At 35.2% G+C, this 18,347-nt stretch overlaps 2 protein-coding genes across 3 annotated transcripts in view; one reads left to right on the forward strand and one right to left on the reverse strand.

Moving 5' to 3' along the window:
• The window catches only part of LOC130624961 (general transcription factor 3C polypeptide 1-like), a 37,460-nt gene extending 25,317 nt beyond the window's left edge, over window positions 1–12,143 (forward strand). For both annotated transcript variants that reach the window (XM_057440027.1, XM_057440028.1), the window contains 14 exons: window positions 743–865; window positions 1,798–1,985; window positions 2,100–2,279; window positions 2,928–3,059; window positions 3,973–4,115; window positions 5,370–5,592; window positions 6,100–7,377; window positions 8,651–8,728; window positions 8,868–8,945; window positions 9,226–9,659; window positions 10,052–10,175; window positions 10,688–10,750; window positions 11,217–11,301; window positions 11,695–12,143. In XM_057440027.1, the coding sequence (XP_057296010.1) occupies window positions 743–865; window positions 1,798–1,985; window positions 2,100–2,279; window positions 2,928–3,059; window positions 3,973–4,115; window positions 5,370–5,592; window positions 6,100–7,377; window positions 8,651–8,728; window positions 8,868–8,945; window positions 9,226–9,659; window positions 10,052–10,175; window positions 10,688–10,750; window positions 11,217–11,301; window positions 11,695–11,774 (3,209 nt within the window). In that variant the 3' untranslated portion in view covers window positions 11,775–12,143. The remainder of the gene's footprint in view (window positions 1–742; window positions 866–1,797; window positions 1,986–2,099; window positions 2,280–2,927; window positions 3,060–3,972; window positions 4,116–5,369; window positions 5,593–6,099; window positions 7,378–8,650; window positions 8,729–8,867; window positions 8,946–9,225; window positions 9,660–10,051; window positions 10,176–10,687; window positions 10,751–11,216; window positions 11,302–11,694) is intronic.
• A 4,485-nt stretch (window positions 12,144–16,628) lies between these two features.
• On the reverse strand, window positions 16,629–17,848 carry LOC130625382 (uncharacterized). Its single transcript, XM_057440468.1, has one exon. It carries the CDS (start codon window positions 17,725–17,727, stop codon window positions 16,792–16,794), a length of 936 nt encoding a protein of 311 aa, XP_057296451.1. The 5' UTR covers window positions 17,728–17,848; the 3' UTR covers window positions 16,629–16,791.
• Between the last annotated feature and the right edge of the window lie 499 nt (window positions 17,849–18,347).

An 18,347-nucleotide genomic window follows, 5' to 3' on the forward strand; every position in this document is an offset into this window, starting at 1 on the left:
TCACAAAGAACTTTGAAAGTTACCTATGAATCCTTTTTGGTTTCCTTAAAAATTGAGCTAATTATGCTGAATTATGACATCATAAGATAGATGTTAAAAGAAATTGCTGGTATGAATGATAATTAGAAAAATTTAATACATTCTTGTAAATATGTTCAAAATATCAAAGTGAATGGATAAAGCATCACTAAATACCTTGATAATCCCTGAAAAAAGCATCTTACATATATATCTAATACATGACGCATAAAAATATTGAAAACAGATTTTTCGAAAAAATAAAAGCATTTAAAGCCAGTGGGAGGTAAATTTCAACACAATCATTCTTTACCAAATAGAATCAAATTTCGCAGTTCCGAGCCTGGCTCAGATTCGTAAGTATTTAACTAATAGTTTTTCCTGCAACAAAAAGTCAATGAGACTATTTCGGTCGTTTTCGAAAGTTAGGAAACAGCATTTATTCGCGAATTGAGAGTGTTACCTGCGTTTAAAATGCGGTAGTTGCACTTTCTAACAGTTCCTAACGTCAGGGGGGCATAAAGATCCCAGAAATTTGAGTGAATTTGAGAATTTGAAGACGAACTTTGAAAATCGCCACCTTATTTAAATATGTCTTGCCAGGGATGGTAGATTCAGTAAGTTTGGCACAAAAGTCTTGTTCTGATGAATTTTTTTGTTTGATTTTTTTATTTTAAAACAAAAGGGTAGCCAAAAAAATAAAAATGGCGAAATTTTATTTTAGATGACACCGATCGGGCAGCTTTGAAAAGAATGAAGGGTCAACGTGTTTCGTTTACAGAACGCGAAGATGCTCACATTATGTTAGCTGAAATTGTTCGAGCCATGATGAAGTTGCATGACAAAGGTAGAAGGAAAGCTATTGTTCCTTTGTTTTTTGTTTTTGATTTTTTGTTTTTTTGTTTATATTTTTATTTGTTTTTTTATTTGTTTGTGTTTGTTTTTAACCAGTTATAGCCACATAGTGACCACTTCCAAAAAAAAAAATATTCTAGGTTCTCCTTAAATTTTATTAAAATATTTTATTTCTTTCCATTTTTTGTTTTATTCAGTGTTTTTGTCAGACACACTTTATTTTAAAAAATAATTTTTAAAATGTTTTTACAATTTCAATAAGTGTTTATCGCAATCTACCATTTTTTTTTTCTAAAATCTCAAAAATCCTCCAAGTACTCATTCAAAATTTAGAGATTTTAAAACAAACGGCCGACCTGGTGCGTTAGGCCGATTCAGGTTAGTCATAAATACTAAAAGTTTGCGTAGAGTTATATAATTGTTTTATTTAAAACATGACGAGACCTTTCTTACCCGCCATGTATTATTATTACTATTATTTACTCAGTATAAACCCTTTAGTTCCAATGAGGGTCCTGCAAACGGGGTCCTAGATATCAATCCTATTTTCATGCTGAACCTTAAGCAGAAACGTTGGATTCAAGCTTTTATAGTCTCTGGCATGACTCGGCAGAGGTTTAAACCCAAGATCCTGCGCACTGCATACAAAGGCTCTACCACAAAGCCATCAGCTGGTACCTATCATAGCGTCAAGAGAAATTAGATTTGATTAACCACCAAGCATTATTTAATACTGCCTTACTTCCAACTTCTGGTTCAAGCTAACTGCACGTTGATGTTGTTGACAGTGGAATCGAAATCTTGCATAGAAGTCATTTAACTTTTAGGTCCTCAGTCATTGGTTAAGCCCATGTTTCTAAATAATAGATCGAGTGTTTTTCTTATAAATGTTAAATAAATGTTATCCTTATGACGTATTTTTAGGCCAACCACTTGAAAAAAAGCATCCGAAAATCTTCTGGCGTGCAATTCGTGATTTACTACATAAAGAAGTGCCAGAGTCCAGTGATAAAACGTGGAACGCTTTAGAACGTCGTGCTCGTTACATCAAGAAATACCCACATAGCTTGATTGTATACAAAACGTGCGTGGCAGAGCTAGAACAGGATAAGGTTTGTTTGTTTGTTTTGTTTTGTTAAAAAAATTTCTGATATCATACAAAGTTTTGCGTAAAGTGTACAACCAGTTACTTGTGTTGTACAAAGCTGCTTCTTCCCTTCGTGTAGGAGTTCACAGCATCGCTGCAGTGTACGATAGAAAATTGGAAAGAAAAATTGATACAAGTGTTTGAAGCAACAGCAGCTAGCTACAGCCGACATTTTAATCAAGAAATTGATATAGGCGAGCTTCCTCCAACGTTGGAGAAATTGCGCACAGACTACGAGATGGAGTTCGCACACAGCGAGGTAAAATGTTCTCCATCGTTGAGGGTTTTTAGTCAGCAAATATTTCTACATCACAGTCGAAATAGTTGTTGATTTCATGGTGTTGTTAATATCCAAAATAAGGCAAATTTTACTAGAAGGAATTTTCATTGCCTTTGCGTATCAGGATTTCCCTTCACTTATAACCAAACTTTGATACATTGTTTGGCCAAGCTGTTTTAAATATTTTTCTAAATGGTTTATGGAGCAGGCAGGATTAAAAATATTATTTCATCAAATTTATTAAATCCTATTTTAAATCCTTTATAATGTGTTTTAACCTTTTTATATATAGTTAGAGGTGCAACTCACTGCGCTTGAGCTCTATATACGCCTTGGGTACGTTTAAAAGTTTCTCACTTGGCTAGTAGGAAAATCAACGGGTTCGCCGGTCCTTAGTTTTTTCGGCGTCAAATATTTTTTTGCATCGGTTTTTCATGATACGGCTATTATTATATACTAGTTCGTGGCCCGTGGATAAATCTTCGGGTTCGCCTGTCCTTTATATACTGCATTTTTTGTGTCAAGTTACTTCGAGTACTATTTTGCGCATAGATAGACAGACGGGATACGGCTAATATTTTTGAGATGTGTTATTTTATTTTATTTTTTTTTGTTTTGTTTTTATAGATAGAGAAGGAGGAAGAGAGGACTGAGTTGAAATCTGAGCGTGATATTCGAATATCTTTGCTAGAAGATCTGATGCACAATTCTATGACGGCACAAAAGCTGACGTCCTATATTCCGTCAGTAGCTTTTAAGGTATTATATAAATAAAATTTGGGTTCAAACTCTTAATATTTTTTAATTGTTAGTAGCGCATGGTCGTAAAGTGAGATTAGATATGGTTATGGGAGATTATTGAAATTGTATACTGAGGATATTCTTTTCAGTTCCTATTGGTATAACAGGGTCCTGCGAAGGGGGTCCCAGTGCATTTAAAGTTCCCATTTGAGCTACGAAAGTCGTGCAAGCACAGCAATCGCTTAACTAGACAACTGCCTAAGATGAACGCTAAAAGAAAGGATAGATTTAAAATCATAGTCTCTGGCATAACTCGGCCGGGGTTAGAATACAAAGACATACCGCACTGTAAGCGAAAACTCTACCACTAGGCTACCAGTCGGTTAAACAAAATGGAAAAAAGTAGTTGAAACGAGAAAGATTCCATTTTGGGGGCCAGTCCTAAAAAGTAATAGACAGAAAAATTTAGAATTTATTCCATACCAATTTGGTACTCGCCAGACAATCATTTTTGTCGTGCGCAGTAAAAGATTTTCATCTAGTTTAAATTTTATGGAGAACCCTAAAATTTTGGTAAAGTACTTTGATGAGGAAACTCAAGGAAGCCTGAAAGGCTAATGAAAACAATTTTGCCTGTGACGTCGAATGGTTGGTTCCTTTGTACGGCCACACATATTAAAATTTGATTTTTAAAAAGTGTGTGTTGTATATTTATATATTTCTGTTAGTCCCAAAAAAATTTAGGTAGAATGATAAAACGATTTGCGTTTTAGGTTTTGTGGGAAGACTTGAAGAAGAGGTTTTTTTATGGACTTAGGAAAACACCAGTTTTGTGGAATTTGAGAGGGAAAAATATTGCAATGTGTATTATTGTACTCTAGGTGACAAGTAAACATCCATTTTATACAAAAATGTTCTGTTTTTGTTTTAGATGTTCGACGCGTACAGCTCACAAGAGTTAAACACAGCGTTTAATTTTTATAAACAAAACAAGTTAATTAGTCGATACAGAATTGATGTTCCTCGCCGCAGATCCATACCAGTATCGACAATGACCTACAACTTGTCCAACACGTAAGTGTTTCGTGTGTTTTGTTTTATTATAATGGTTTTTAATTTTAGGGGGCGTTAATATGGCAGGGTTTCTCCTCAATTTTAAAAGGTTTTACCATAGATTACCCAAATTCCCTCTTGAAGTAGATTTTAAACAATTTCTACTCAATTTAAGTTTTACATCCTGTCACCTCTCTTATTTTCAAAACACATAAAAATTCTACTTTTTCACAGTAATATAGTTTTTTCATTGCATGTGGCAATATGTTTTATAGTCTCCTTGAATATTCTCCATTTTCTTGGAAAAATATTGTTTTGTTAAGGAAACACCGTCATCTTAATAATGTAAGGATAAAAATTCTCATAAAAAGTCTAAATACTCTCAAATTTGATTTACCAACCCGTATGACAGTCTTACCGCGCCCGAAGGGAAATTTTTTTTTATACCCTCAACGATGGAGAACATCTTACCTCACTATGTGCGTTTTTTATCTCGTAGCAGGCGCGTAACATTTTACTGATAACTCTGAAGCGAAACGTATTCCGGTTCAAATTTCACTCCGTTGTTTTAATTTGACCAAAGTAAAAGCGCATGTGCGTTAATCATATGGCCGGCGTTAAAGAAGGCTGCGGCCCGAAAATTTACTGCGGGCGTAGCGAAACGTTAATGTAAGAGCTAGCTTAGTTAATGTTATTTTGTGTTTAATCATTTTTGCTTTAATTCAGCATGCTTTTATTGCCTATCATGTAACGTTGTGTCTTTGAGAGTAAAAAAATACACTAAAAAAATTATTTTATGAAGTTCGTGAAATAAAATAGTTAGGCCCTGGAAAAATCTACGTGCTCGCCCGTCTTTTTTATGCCGCTTTGCGTGCGTTTCGCTACTTGCGTAGCTAAGCTACCATTTTGCGTGGCAGACAGACAGACTTATACGGGTATTATAATATAGACTAGTCGTTGGCCCGTGGAAAAATCCACGGGGTCGCCCTCCCTTTATATATCACATTTCGTATTTCCGTTACGGGACGCGGTAACTCTTTTGAACACACAGAATACAGCTATTATTATAGAGATATTAGTGGAGATTTATAAATAAAGTTTGATTAAGCTTTCAACAATGCCCGTTTTTTGTGCTCATGTGTACATCTGTAAAATGGAATTTTCTGAAGATGAGTATGTGCAAGTATAATAACAATAAAACGATAACCAAACAGCTCTGCATTAAAAGGTTCTCCTACGTTGGTGTTTTCATACGAAATCGAATTTTTTTCTTAGGTATTACCGATTCTTTGAACCAATAATGCCTCTCCGTATATACCAACTCGCTAGAAGCATGTACGTTCAACTTCGCGATGGAAAAGCGCATACAAACATTTCAAAAGAACAAGATATTTTGAAATCACAAACAGTTGCTGCACCAGGAACCTGCGCTCTTAATTTTGGACAAATCACCGGAGGGCATGTGGCTTATTTAACAAGTGCGCTGACGAATGATAAGGTGCGTTTGTTTGTTTTGTTTTGCTTTGTTTTGTAACGTTTTGTTTTGTAACGCTTATTCGTTTACTCGATTTTTGGTTGGTTTATTTGTTTGTTTACTTACTTTCTTGTGATTTTTTTGTTTGCTTATTTGTTTACTTGTTTTTGTTTACTGTTTTTTTATTTGCTTGAGTTTTTTGTTTGTTTGCCTGCTTATGTATGTATCTTTGTTTGCTTACTTGATTTGTTTGTTTGTGTTTACTTGTTTATTTTTAAGTGATAGCTCACGAACTTAAGCATATGTCTACACTATTGTACAAAATGTATATAGACTTCAATTGGTCCCTTCGCCCCAGCTTCAAGGTTGAATGTTTGAAGCCCACTCATTGTTTTGACCTGAACACGGGCTATGGGAAAGAAAGGACGGCGGAATAAGCCAAGTACTTGTCCACTAATTTTTGTTCAAAATTGTAATTTTTGCTAGATGTCTTTTTTTCTGCATAAAGCCTTTTATTCCTTTTTTTTACAGGCGACTGTTGAGTTCATTCTTCCTGACGAAATGACGAAGTGCGATGAGAATCACATGAAGAAGTTACAACAGGGAAACTTGAACTTCCAAAGTTTAGTTTTCGAACAGCGAGTGAGAAGAGGGGAATCGTTAGTAAATTCGCGCATGTCGCTAACTGGTAACCTTGATGATAACGCGAGTACACTTGGTAACACTCGTACTTTGACTACTAGAAAATCCTTCGATAGCATTACTGGTAAAACTCAGGCTACCGATTGTGAATCTGCCGAAAGTCGTAACGCAGCTAAAAGTGTGTGTAGAGAAACCTTTAACACTGGTAGCGAGTCTGACAAAAATCGAAACACTGTTGATAGTGTGTGCAGTAACGTTAACAGTGAACATAGCGAGGGTGGTATTTTCGGTAACATTGAACGTAAAAAGAGTAACGACGATGTGGCCAAAAGTAGCAGTATTAGTAAAGCTATTGATGACGGAAAGCTAGAGCGCGAGGAATCTTTGGTGGTGAACTCCTCAATTATTCCCGAAGTTGAGACAGACGTTAAAAGTGTATGTAGAAACCAAACAGAAGGTTTTTCTAACAAACGACGTAACTCGCTAAACAGAGGTGTTTCACCGCCTCGAAAAATTATTAAAAAGGGATCTTTTACGGAGGAAAGCACTTTGAAACTAGGTAATAAACGAAACAAGACGAGTGAGCAGAAAAAGCACGGAACAATTTTCGCGTCAATAAGTACTGCCACTACTTCTTGTTCTTACAAAGAAACGCCGAAGGACGTTTCTCCAAAGCAAAAACAGCAGCAGAGACTTACGTGTCGATTTAGCGACAGAGAAAACGAATTTCGCTATAGCACGGACAGTGCAAAGAAAGTGAGGACACTCAGCGACAGGTTAGATCTGTTAAAAGAAAAAAAAATGCACGCGTCTCGCACTGCGTTGACGATGCACCGTTCCATAAATAACAAACAACTTGTACCCACTAACGCAATGAACACGCATGACGCCCTGATAATCAACCCCATGCGCGTCGAGTACCACGTCAGATCATCGCCATTTCGTACAGCATTTACGAAATTAAAACATCATTCAAGTGACGCATGGAAAAGGCTGCGCGTGCAGGAGGATAGTACATGCGCAATGGAAACACTCTCCATATCAGAGTATTGTACAATTTTGAAAGAAGATTTAAAGTATAGTGCAAAACTAGTCGATACGCACGTAGTTATTATTGATAAAGTAGGTGCAGCGCAAACGATTGGGATTAAACTGAAAGATTTTAAGGTAGGTTTATGTCAGTTGTCATTTGCTGTTAAAGTTTCTCTAACAAAATATACGCTCCTTGGAAAGGGTTAAAACAGAAACTGGGAAATCATAGGACCATGTGACTTAAGATTATGCGATCTAAAGGCGCTGTAGCGTTACATCTTAATTTGTCCAACGCATGCTTTAAAATAATGTATATATTAAGGTTACTGTAAAGGAAAAAACTCACTTGATGAGTAGTCTCAGAAAAACCCTTATATTTTATCAATACTTTTACATTTTTTTTAATTTTTTTTTTGTTTCTGAATGTTTGATGAAAGACTTTTTTGATGGTGTTATTTTCGTAAGATGTTAATGTTCCAAAAAGAAAATATAATGAATTAAACACACACCATTTTTTTTTCACCGTACGTTTTAAAATGGCTTCTTTTTCCGAACGCGTGGTCGCAGACGTCTCGTTTTTAAACTATTACATCCAGCATAAATTAAATTCAAAAAGGTTCCCGGGTTTTTTTTTTGTAATAACGTCGTTATGAAATTATTTGTAATTATATATAATCATTCAAAAAAATGCATATTTTTTTCTTTCTGTCGTCATAATTCGCTAATCAGTAATTTATACAAAAAAATCCGGGAACCTTTTGTGCATAATTTATTCAGCTTTCCTTTACCAAAAATTTCAATGAGCCAATAGGAAGCTTTCGGAAAAAGAGACCACAAACGTAAATTTACTAACGAGTTATTTGTTTTTAAAGATTTTCGTAGGTGTTTTGAAAATGTGTGAACTGAGTATGCAGAAAGATGATAGAAGTGTGAACTTTTTCTTTATGCTAAATATGCGTGCACGCGTTCAGAATTATTAACAGACAGAAGTCAGGGTTACAAGAGAAAGCTTATATGCATACTCCTTAGCTTTGATTTTTTTTAATGATTTTTTATATGACAACATTTATATATATATATCGATGGTGAAAGTAAACTATCTAAAAAATATTATTATGCATATATTTATACGGTAGTTTCATATCATGTATAATGTTTACAAAAAATATGCGTAACTCATTTTGCACATATTTTCTCGAAGGTGTGAAGGATATAACACCTCTGAAAAGGCTCTTTCCAGAAAAAAGGGATGTTCCAAATATTTTCATGGAATATAAAATATGTCATTCGAAAGAGAATTTTTTTTTCTATATGTCATGAATTTTTTGCAAAAAACCTAAAAAAAAAAAATTGTTTCCTTTACAGTAACCTTAAGAGATATTTATTATTTAGTGGCACGTTCTTTTAGGTCATCTTCTCAGACATCGATATCGAGGTATTACAGAACTGGCATATGCATTTACAGACACTGGTCAATTTTCGAATGGTAGGCTTAAATATAAACATTGGATTACGAGAAGTTACTACAGTCGTACGACAATGTATTTCTGTTTTTGTTCTGTTTTTACTGCTTTATACTGACCCTCACACAGTGAAATTTTAAATTCATAACTGTTCTGCTTTAGCTGTATCATGTTGGTCACTACGATGAACGTCTTGTCACTGCAGCGTATTATCCTGTATGGTGCTATAGAGCTCCTCAGGTTTGTATGAGTGTTAACATTAAACGGAAACGCTTGGATTCTGGTTATTGAAAGTATTATGAGCAGTAGGGTTTATTTTGCTCCTATTGTATCTGAGCACCACAAGTACCAAGTGCATTATTGTCTCCAGATATACCACTTTAGGAGTTTGCTATTTCAACGCTCAACGTACCATGTTCATTATTGTCTTTAGATATGCCACTTTAGGAATTTGCTTTTTCAAGTTTTCAAATTTTATGTTTTTTCGTCTTGAAATTCTTGAGGAATCTATTAACTCCAGGTTAGAAGTAATTTCGAATCCACAGAGAAGAAACAACCTAACGTCAGCGAGATCTCAGCTGTTCAGTCTAAAGCAACAGATGCTGAGAACAAGAATACCGAGGGTGATGAAAAGACGGGCAACACTAGCACAAAAGGAAATCAGGATTCATCAAGTTGTGTACAAGATACTTCAAGTAGTACGCAAGCCATTGTCACTGGTGGCTCACAAGAAAATGCTTCAAGTAGTGCGCAAGACACTGCAGTGACTGTCGCAAAAAAAGACGCATTATTCAGTACGGAGGACATTGCGGTGGGCGAAACTCAGGAGACTGCATGGGGTAGTAAGCAGAACACAGAATCGCTGGAGGTTTTAGAGAGTGGAACCTCTCATTTAAGTGCAAAAACAGATGATCCAAACGCAAGTGATGGTGCAAAAGTGGACCAAGCATCTGTGTACGACTTAATGAGTTTTGTTTTCGAGTATTTGCTAGTACTGAAGTTCAAGTGTAAAACTTGTGAAAGCTTTTGTTATGACGGTTACTAATTACTAGGTTCTCTGTGAAAAAAATAAGACCTCATGGAAATATTGAGATAAAATCACTAGATCCATGTTATGCACTGTAATTAAACAGTGTGTTTGTAGTGGATGCAGTAAACAGACACGTACCCTGGTTGCTTAACTATCTTAATTAAATAAAGCATTTAATTCACAAGTCTCTTGATCTCGAATTTTTTTTTGCCACTGTAAATATTATTAAAAGTTGGAGATTGATAAAGTCCATTGCGTTTGAGAGCTTTAATTAGTTCTTCTGTCTCGTCTTTCAATGACATTTTTTTATGTGCAGGAGTTACAAGTTAACAAAAGTGAGACCATGGTTGAAACTGAACGGTGAATTAAACAGTCTCCTCTTAAAACGCTTTCAAGAAGTCGTACTGACGTATGTGATGATTAATCCGGGTGTGAAAGAGGTAAGATGTGGCCATGAATTCGGTTGTTGTTACCTGACCTTTGTGTTGTAGTCCGGCCATCGTGCTGTTGTCCGGTCGTCATTATGCGGTTCTGGTCATTATTTGGTTGTCCGGTCATTGTGCTGTTTTCCAGTCATTGTGTGATTACCTGACCTTTATGTTGATATTCAGTCATTGTGTTGTTGTCCGGTCATTGTGTTGTTGTCGGGTCATTGTGTTGGTCCGTTTATTGTGTAGTTGTCTGGTCATTGTGTTATAGTCCGGTCGTTGTGTTTCTGTCTAGGTATTGTGTGTTTTTTAATCATTATCTTCTTGCCAGGTCTTGTTTTTAGGGAGATTTTTGTGCAGTTGGTTGCTTGATCGTCCCTAGTCACAAACCTCTCGTCACTAACATTTTTCATGTTTGTTTTATTTATTGGTTCCCTATTTTTATTTCAAGCTTATCATTTTGTTTGTCGAACAGCCTTAAGTTAAATGGTCTTTTTTTTACTCTTTTTTTCTTTTTATTGTAGTCGCAGATTGTAAAGAACTTCTGTCTTATCTTGAAGCCGTGTGCTGTGAAGTCAATACTGAAAGTAAGTATCTTGCTTTCACGGTTAAGCCACTAAGACCTCGCCATTAACTCTCGCGATCAACACTCGTCATACACCTCGCATTTTAGATCTCTACATTAAGCCTCACTATTAAACCTCGCCGTTTAGATGTCACCTTTTTAGACGCCGCCTTTTTAGATGTCGCCAGGAAACATCGTTATTGATATTATAAACAACATCGAGCCTTAAATTTTGTGTTACTTAAGAAAATCGTGTAAATCTCTCCATTAATTCTCACTAAACTCATTAATCCCCCGCAATTTACAACTCGCCCAGCAAGCCTCGCCCACTTCACGTCTTCGCTGTAAAGTCTTGCGAAGAATTCAACATGTTTTTTGTGATTACTAACACCAAGTTGTTGTTTAGCAAATAAAGTTGTGTCCTCTCTTCCTAATCTTTGATGATTGCGGTGTGATTTGTGAGACGAAGAATATTACTTTTTATTTAGTTTCTCGAGATAAATGGCACCGTGCGAAAACACTATCAACAAAAACACAAAACTACACTCTTTAGTACGTTAGAACAGCCCTATGGTAAGTTTTTCCATCACTGTTTTTGTGCTTGTTTTGTTTAAGCTAAGAGGATAAAATAAGTTAAAGAGTATTTCGATGGTAAATCCGCCCACAATATGAAAGGCTAATACCTACTTTTCTTTTTATAAGAACATGATATATAAGAACATTTAACTTTAGATTTGCTTAAAAATCATGCGGCAAGATTAAGCAGAGTTTCTTTTTTTCTTTTTTAAACATAAGAGTGGAACATTCCAATAAAAAAACGACCGTTAGTGAAGTTCTCAAAGATACATAGCCAGATTAATATTAGTCAATGAAAAACTTTTAGCCAGGTGAAGCAATAAAGCTGTCCTCATTTTGATTACGTGTTTATTTAAATCTACTGAAATAATGTTTTTTTGTTTTTTAAAGGTACGTCATTTGATGACTGTGAAACATACTACTTGCCCACGAAATGTGCGTTGCTCAACATGATGGATATGAACAGATAACGCTTGGAGTTTTTGTCGACGTCAGCATTAGTGGAGACAAGTTGACTAAACAAGACAAGCTTCGTTTAAAGTTTACGAAAAAACATTTTCCCTGCGTGTTGAGACTTTGTGTTTCAATAACAAAATAAACTTTTATTTTTTTCCCGTTTCTTAAAACATCTCGCGTGACTTGAAGAGAATTACGTAATTGTTTTCCACTTCAGGTTTTAATGAGAAGACCTCACAGGCTGGTTTCCGATTGCGTAAAACGAACATGTATATTATATTTCGTGTTTTGCACACAGTGTTGCAAACGTAGACAGTCTTAATGTAAACATCATTTTAAGGTAAAGTTGAGATTTCACCAGTCTTTTGATTGGACGCACTGAACGTAATGTTTCCGTTTGTCCACATTTGTATTAATAATGTGGGTAGTCTGACCACACTTGTACTATAGAATGTGGGTATAGTTTGATCACACTTGCACTATAAAATGTGGGTAGTTTGACCACAGTTGTACTAATAATGTGGGTAGTCTGACCACACTTGTACTATAGAATGTGGGTATAGTTTGATCACGATTGCACTATAAAATGTGGGTAGTTTGACCACACTTGTACTAATAATGTGGGTAGTCTGACCACACTTGTACTATAGAATGTGGGTATAGTTTGATCACGATTGCACTATAAAATGTAGGTAGTCTGATCACACTTCTATTATAAAATGTGGTTCGTTTGACCACACTTGTACTATACAATGTGGGTAGTTTGACCACGCCTTATTTACAAGTGTGTGTAGTGTAAACTCAAGAAAAACGATGTAACAAAACGTTGATTTCAATCTGCTAAATAACCAAAAATTTCTCCCTAAAATTGCCCTTCCTGGTTCATTCTCTTTTTCTTCTTTAAAAAACGTCCAACCCTCCCATATGAAAGACTTGAAAGTACCTACCCGCTCTTCATTTCCTCAAGGTTTGTTAAGATCTCCTAATCTAAAAAACGGTCCTAAAATCTTCTAAAATTGAAAAATTTATAGATGTGGCCAGCAAGCAGTTCCTTTGTAATAACAATTTTTAATGCATTTTGTATCATTTTGTTATAATCAACCTCCTTCCCAGGAATCTTCCTCGCCTATTCAGTGTAGTAAAAATATTTAGCAGAAAAAAGATCAGTGAAAAGTTTTACTCGACTGAAATATTAACCAATTTCCACTCTTTTTACCAACTAAATTTTGAAAAAAAGCTATTTGAAACTATTTTTTGGTCAAGGCAAGCACGGCCTGAAAAATATTTGTACACGAAAATAAATTATAAAATACAATGAAAAAAAAAATTCAATAAAACGTTCTGGTCGATAAAATATTATTCTCCAAATTGAACTTTTGTTGTTTTTTTCTTCACAAAACAAAATTTAATAATGGAAATTAAACTTATATTACATCTGCTTACATTTTTTCTCTTTTATTCTCATCTCTGTTTTAAAAAAAAACAAGACGTATGATATACGCAAACAACCTCGCCAAAAAGTGTATAAAAAGCTGAAGTTAGACACGACATATTTTGCTATTCGGATAGGCAATAATATTGATAGAAAATTTCTCGAAATTTCAATTTTCGTTAGGTCAGTCTGTAAACACGTCATCGCGGGCGAGATAGTAAAAAGAAAAAAAAAGAAAAAATAGTTACCAAGATGAGATTCGAACACACGACTACTCCCGTGTCGGTGCTCAGAGAGGCAAAAATTTCCATTCTTGTAGGACACATTTGCGTTTAAGCTCACGAGCTTGTAACAATCCCGCTCTTCAGTCTAATATGTTACGCAACAACACGAAGTTCAAACAATTTGTAATTTGATCGTCTAAAACGCAGAAAGCTCACATTTCACTTATCGCTCGGTTACTTAAAAAAAACATTGCACAACAAATCAGTATTTTACTTAGAAAAACCACCGCTACTTGCTTTTAACCCCCACTGAATTAAAATACACGTTTTTTCTTAGCCGCAGCCTCCAATTTGCTCCCTAAAACTAGAGAACTTCTTGGCAACTCTTCTCAGGCTTATAATAAAGATGCAATAAGTAACTACAGAGACACAGACATAATCGAATAGACTTTGGTAGCGACCGACTGATAGAGCGTTCACTTCCAGTGCGGGAGGTCTTTGGTTCAAACCCCGGCTGAGTCATGCCAGAGATTAAAAAGTGTGATCTATCCTTTCTGCTTAGCGCTCAGCATGAGAATAGGATTGATATCTTAGGCGGTTGTCTAGTTGAGCGATTGCTGTGCTTGCACGACTTTCGTAGCTCAAATGGGAGCTTTAAATGCGCTAGGACCCCCTGTTGATAGCAGTACCAGTAGGAACTAAAGGCTCTCCTGGGTTAATAATTTCAATCTATATTATAATACCCGTATGCGTCTGTCTGTCTGTGTTTCACGCAAAATGGTAGCTTAGCTGCGCAATAGCGGAAGCACGCAATGAGGACGGGCGGGCCCGTGGATTCAATACAAAAAAAATACTGAAAACGAAAAAAATATTTTCCGCGGGCTATATATTCAGTTCTCTTTCATGTATTTGTGTTTTTAATATACATTGCCATTGATATACACCTAGCGCTGGTGTTTCAAAATAGCGTCGCAAAATTTACCGCCAAAATGTACCAAGATCGATATAAAAGTTACCAAGCTTCGTGTGTGGGAATTTACCCTCTCTCTTATTTACGAAATACTTTGAATAAAAACCTGAAGTGTTGTGTGTTTTCTTAGCTACGATGGTGTAATACAGCATTCATATTTCATGATTGTTTGTCTTGCGCCTGCAAGATAGTAAGATTTCGAAACGAAGGAAGTTGAAAATAAAACACAACGAAGGAGAGTGCGCAGTCACGTCTTCATGTTATTCGTGTTGCAACAACTTTGTTTTTTTATAAACAATTTCATAGGAAAAGTTTTGAGATTAAGATCAGAATAAACACATTGCGTTATTATCTTTCGCACTATCAAAGTTTATATCAGAAGCAGATGTTTCATTGCGTGGGAACACTTATTAATTTTGTAGTGGCAAAACAATTGCTGCCATGTTTCTCATCGTTTTCTGAGAGGAGCGTTGCTTAGCAACGTCACAAGAGATACCACATTTTTATTTTTCCGGTGGAAAGAAACTTATTTCATTTGCATAATTTACATAACGTTTTATTCCTCAATGCGCCCTATACAACAATCTCGCTTCAAGTTGCCCCTTACGTAATCGCCGTCTCAATAGCAGAAAAAAATCAAAATGTCCTTGGGACAATACTTCACAAATTATGTACGAGGAGTCATTATACATAATATTATACATAACGAAACAAAGCAGCCCATAATCTTGTACCCGGAGCTCTTTAAGCTTTTAAGAAATATCTCTGAAAGTTTTTGGAACGAAAATAAAAGCCGGTCTATCTAAAAGTTGGCAAAGTGTGCGAGAAGGACTGCAAAGTACTGTGTATGGAATGCTATGCACGAATAAAATGATTTTTTTAAAAGAAAGTTACTTGGTAATTTTTCAGCTGGAAGAAAGCTGGATAAGAAACAACCTTAGGTCTCTCATTAATGATTCTGTGCACATACTCGAATGTACTGACGTAAATCGGAGAAAAAATATATTGTGGAAACAACAAAACATGGTTTAATCAAATTAACTAAACTTAATGCTTTTTAAACCCCATTGAGCTTTTTCTCACCGTGCATCTTGGATCTCCTTAATAAACACTTCGTATTCAATGTTTCTTTACGAAGCCGTGCTGTCACCATATATCAACAGAAGGGTGCTGATAACGAGATTGCCAAGAGGTTTAATTTTTTTCAACAACGTGTGAAATATGCTTGTCAAAAGCAGAGCATTGTTTTCCAAAAGCACATTGCCACTATGATTATTTCTTCTTTCCAAGATGTAGTGTTATTATAAGGTGGGGTTTAATACAAAAAAATCTGTATTTTATTTAGAAATTATTTTGCGAGGCAACATATATACATAGGCAGTTCATTGATGGTGTAATACCAACGAGCAATATTTAGTGTCACAGAGGAGAAGAGCTGCGTCGGAAATAATAAACTGTGGGTGGAGATTTAATCACATCCTTACAAAAAATCAGATTTTAAATTTACCTTTCAGTAAAGTACCACAAACCGAAACTTAACTAAAATAATCTAACTTTGTACGACAAGGCGATAATAATTAAATACCAACAACGATTTGTACCTATCATATAAACCACAGATTTATCTCCTCCTTTCATTGTTGTTTGTTGACAAAATTGCTCTCATCTGACACGAATGATCGGTATGTCATTAAAACAAACACGATTTTGTAACGTCATGCAAATCAGTTGCGTAACAAAAGGCTATTATTACCAAACGAATAAGGCGAGAGTTTAATTCCCAAAACTGTTATTTATATTGCTCTTGCATTACGTTGTTGAAAAAATGGCAATTTAAAAGATCACTAGACCAACTAAAAATGGACAAAACTTTTTTTTTCCTTTTTAAGATATTTTTCTTTTTTATTGCACTCTTTTAATTCAAACATCATGAGGGGTAAAAAAAAGGCTTAAAGCAAAAATAATTAAAAATTTAGATGATTTAAATTGTATAAGATAAGGAACCTTTGGAACACATTTAAAAGCATCTTTATTACATTGCTAAACTTTTGGTATAAAAGGCAAAATATTAGTTAGTATTAAGTAAGGGCACCCTTAAGTAAGCAACCTTGCTTACTTAAGGGTGCCTGGCCTGGTGCAAAGTAAATATTAGACATGTTTCTTCGATATCCATAGCTTCTGTAAATTTGTTGAGCTAATCCTAGATGGCATATGAAGCAAGATACAAAAAAATACTAAAATATTGTTGTACACCAGAAACAATAACCACAAAAATACAAACTTAAACTTATATTTACAATATTTATATATTTGGGTAACTCTACTAGCTACACATGAAAAACTCATCAGGAAATCTCTGGCACTCTTTGCACAGTTCAATCCAAGGAGTAAATTTACAGTTAATATCAACTGTTTATAGGCACTATTTTTACTTGACCATTGTTTTCTGGATCCTGGATGATATAAAACTTTCCAAGTGTATTAGGCACAGAAAATGCGGCCTGACTTTGTCCGTTTATTTGGGATGCACTACGAATGACAGATGTATGTTGAGTTTCACCATGATTTTTATACTTTGGTGAGTAAGGTGGTGATGAATACATGCTTGAATGACCTGGCTGTACGAGAAGTGGCATAATATTACTTGGAGATTTAGATGCTTCTTTTTTTGAATATTCACTTGATTTAATTGAATAATCACTTGACTTGGTAGGATAGTCATATATACGTTCTCTCTCATACGTTGTTCTGCTTCCAGAGTGGACTGGTGGCAAAGTTTTATGACTAGAAGGAACACGAGGCATAGGTCGTAGAGGAGAAATCTTTCCTTCCTCATGTAAATGAAAAGCAGACTTTTCAGAATCCACATTTGATTGCAGTGATGATATATGGTGATGGCGAATGGATGTGTCTTCAGAGATATGTGAACTTGGATTAGAATGATTACTAACGCTCTCTGAACCACTACCACTGCCATTCATAAACTGAAGATCACATGGTAAGGTAAAACCTCCATTGGTAAATAATGCTCTTAGCACGTTTAATTCTTTTGATAAAAGAGTAACTTTTGACTGAAGATCCTCATTTTCTTTGCTTAACTGTTCAACACGTGATTGTGTCTCTTGTATTCTATTTTTTGCTTTTTCTCTACTCTTTTTAACAGCAACATTGTTTCTTGCTCGTTTTCTAACGTATTCTTCATCTTCCTTTTGCAGTGGGGCTGGCTTTCGCTTGTTATTATTCCCTGATGTTGCGCCTGTATATTTACTTATAACTTGATTCGCAATTTCTGAATTAGAAATCCACTGTCCAACTCCGGCTTCATCATTTTCAGAATTCATAGTTATTTTTTTTATTGTTTAATGTTTTCAATTAAACGTGTCTGTCGACTCGACTGCGCTATTCACGAAGGCGCGTTGCTCAATATTTCTTGTCAGAATGAGCTGAGGTTTTGAAATATTTTTTCAAAACAACCTTCCGTGTTCAAACACGAATGAGATTTTCTTAAAAAAACATTATTATATCGCCGCAAGTTTTATTTTAGGAAGTCTGTTCAATGAAATTATACTTTTGAATTAAAAAAAACGATGATGCAAGCGAGTTACGCAATATATAAAAGCCTTGTTCACAAAGCCAACAGATTTAAAAGACGGGGGTTCACGGTAGCCTTTATATCTATTTGTTTTAAAAGAAGTAAAAGTGATTTAGCAAAATTTGGCACACAAGTAACAAAGAGTATGTATTAAAACTTAAATATTACTCCTAATTGCTTATAGCTAAACAATATAGGGATCGTTCTTACACGTAGTGGGCTGCACAAGAAGTACTTTGACCCACTGAAGTACTTTCGCAACTTTTTCTTACCCTCCTCCCTAGTATACAAAACATAAGTAAACTCCAAAACTATTAAACTTCTTTTTATTTAACTCTAAGAAAATCTAATCTTACTACCATATATCAC

The sequence above is a fragment of the Hydractinia symbiolongicarpus genome, chromosome 14 (assembly GCF_029227915.1).
Source record: "Hydractinia symbiolongicarpus strain clone_291-10 chromosome 14, HSymV2.1, whole genome shotgun sequence".
NCBI lineage: Eukaryota > Metazoa > Cnidaria > Hydrozoa > Anthoathecata > Hydractiniidae > Hydractinia > Hydractinia symbiolongicarpus.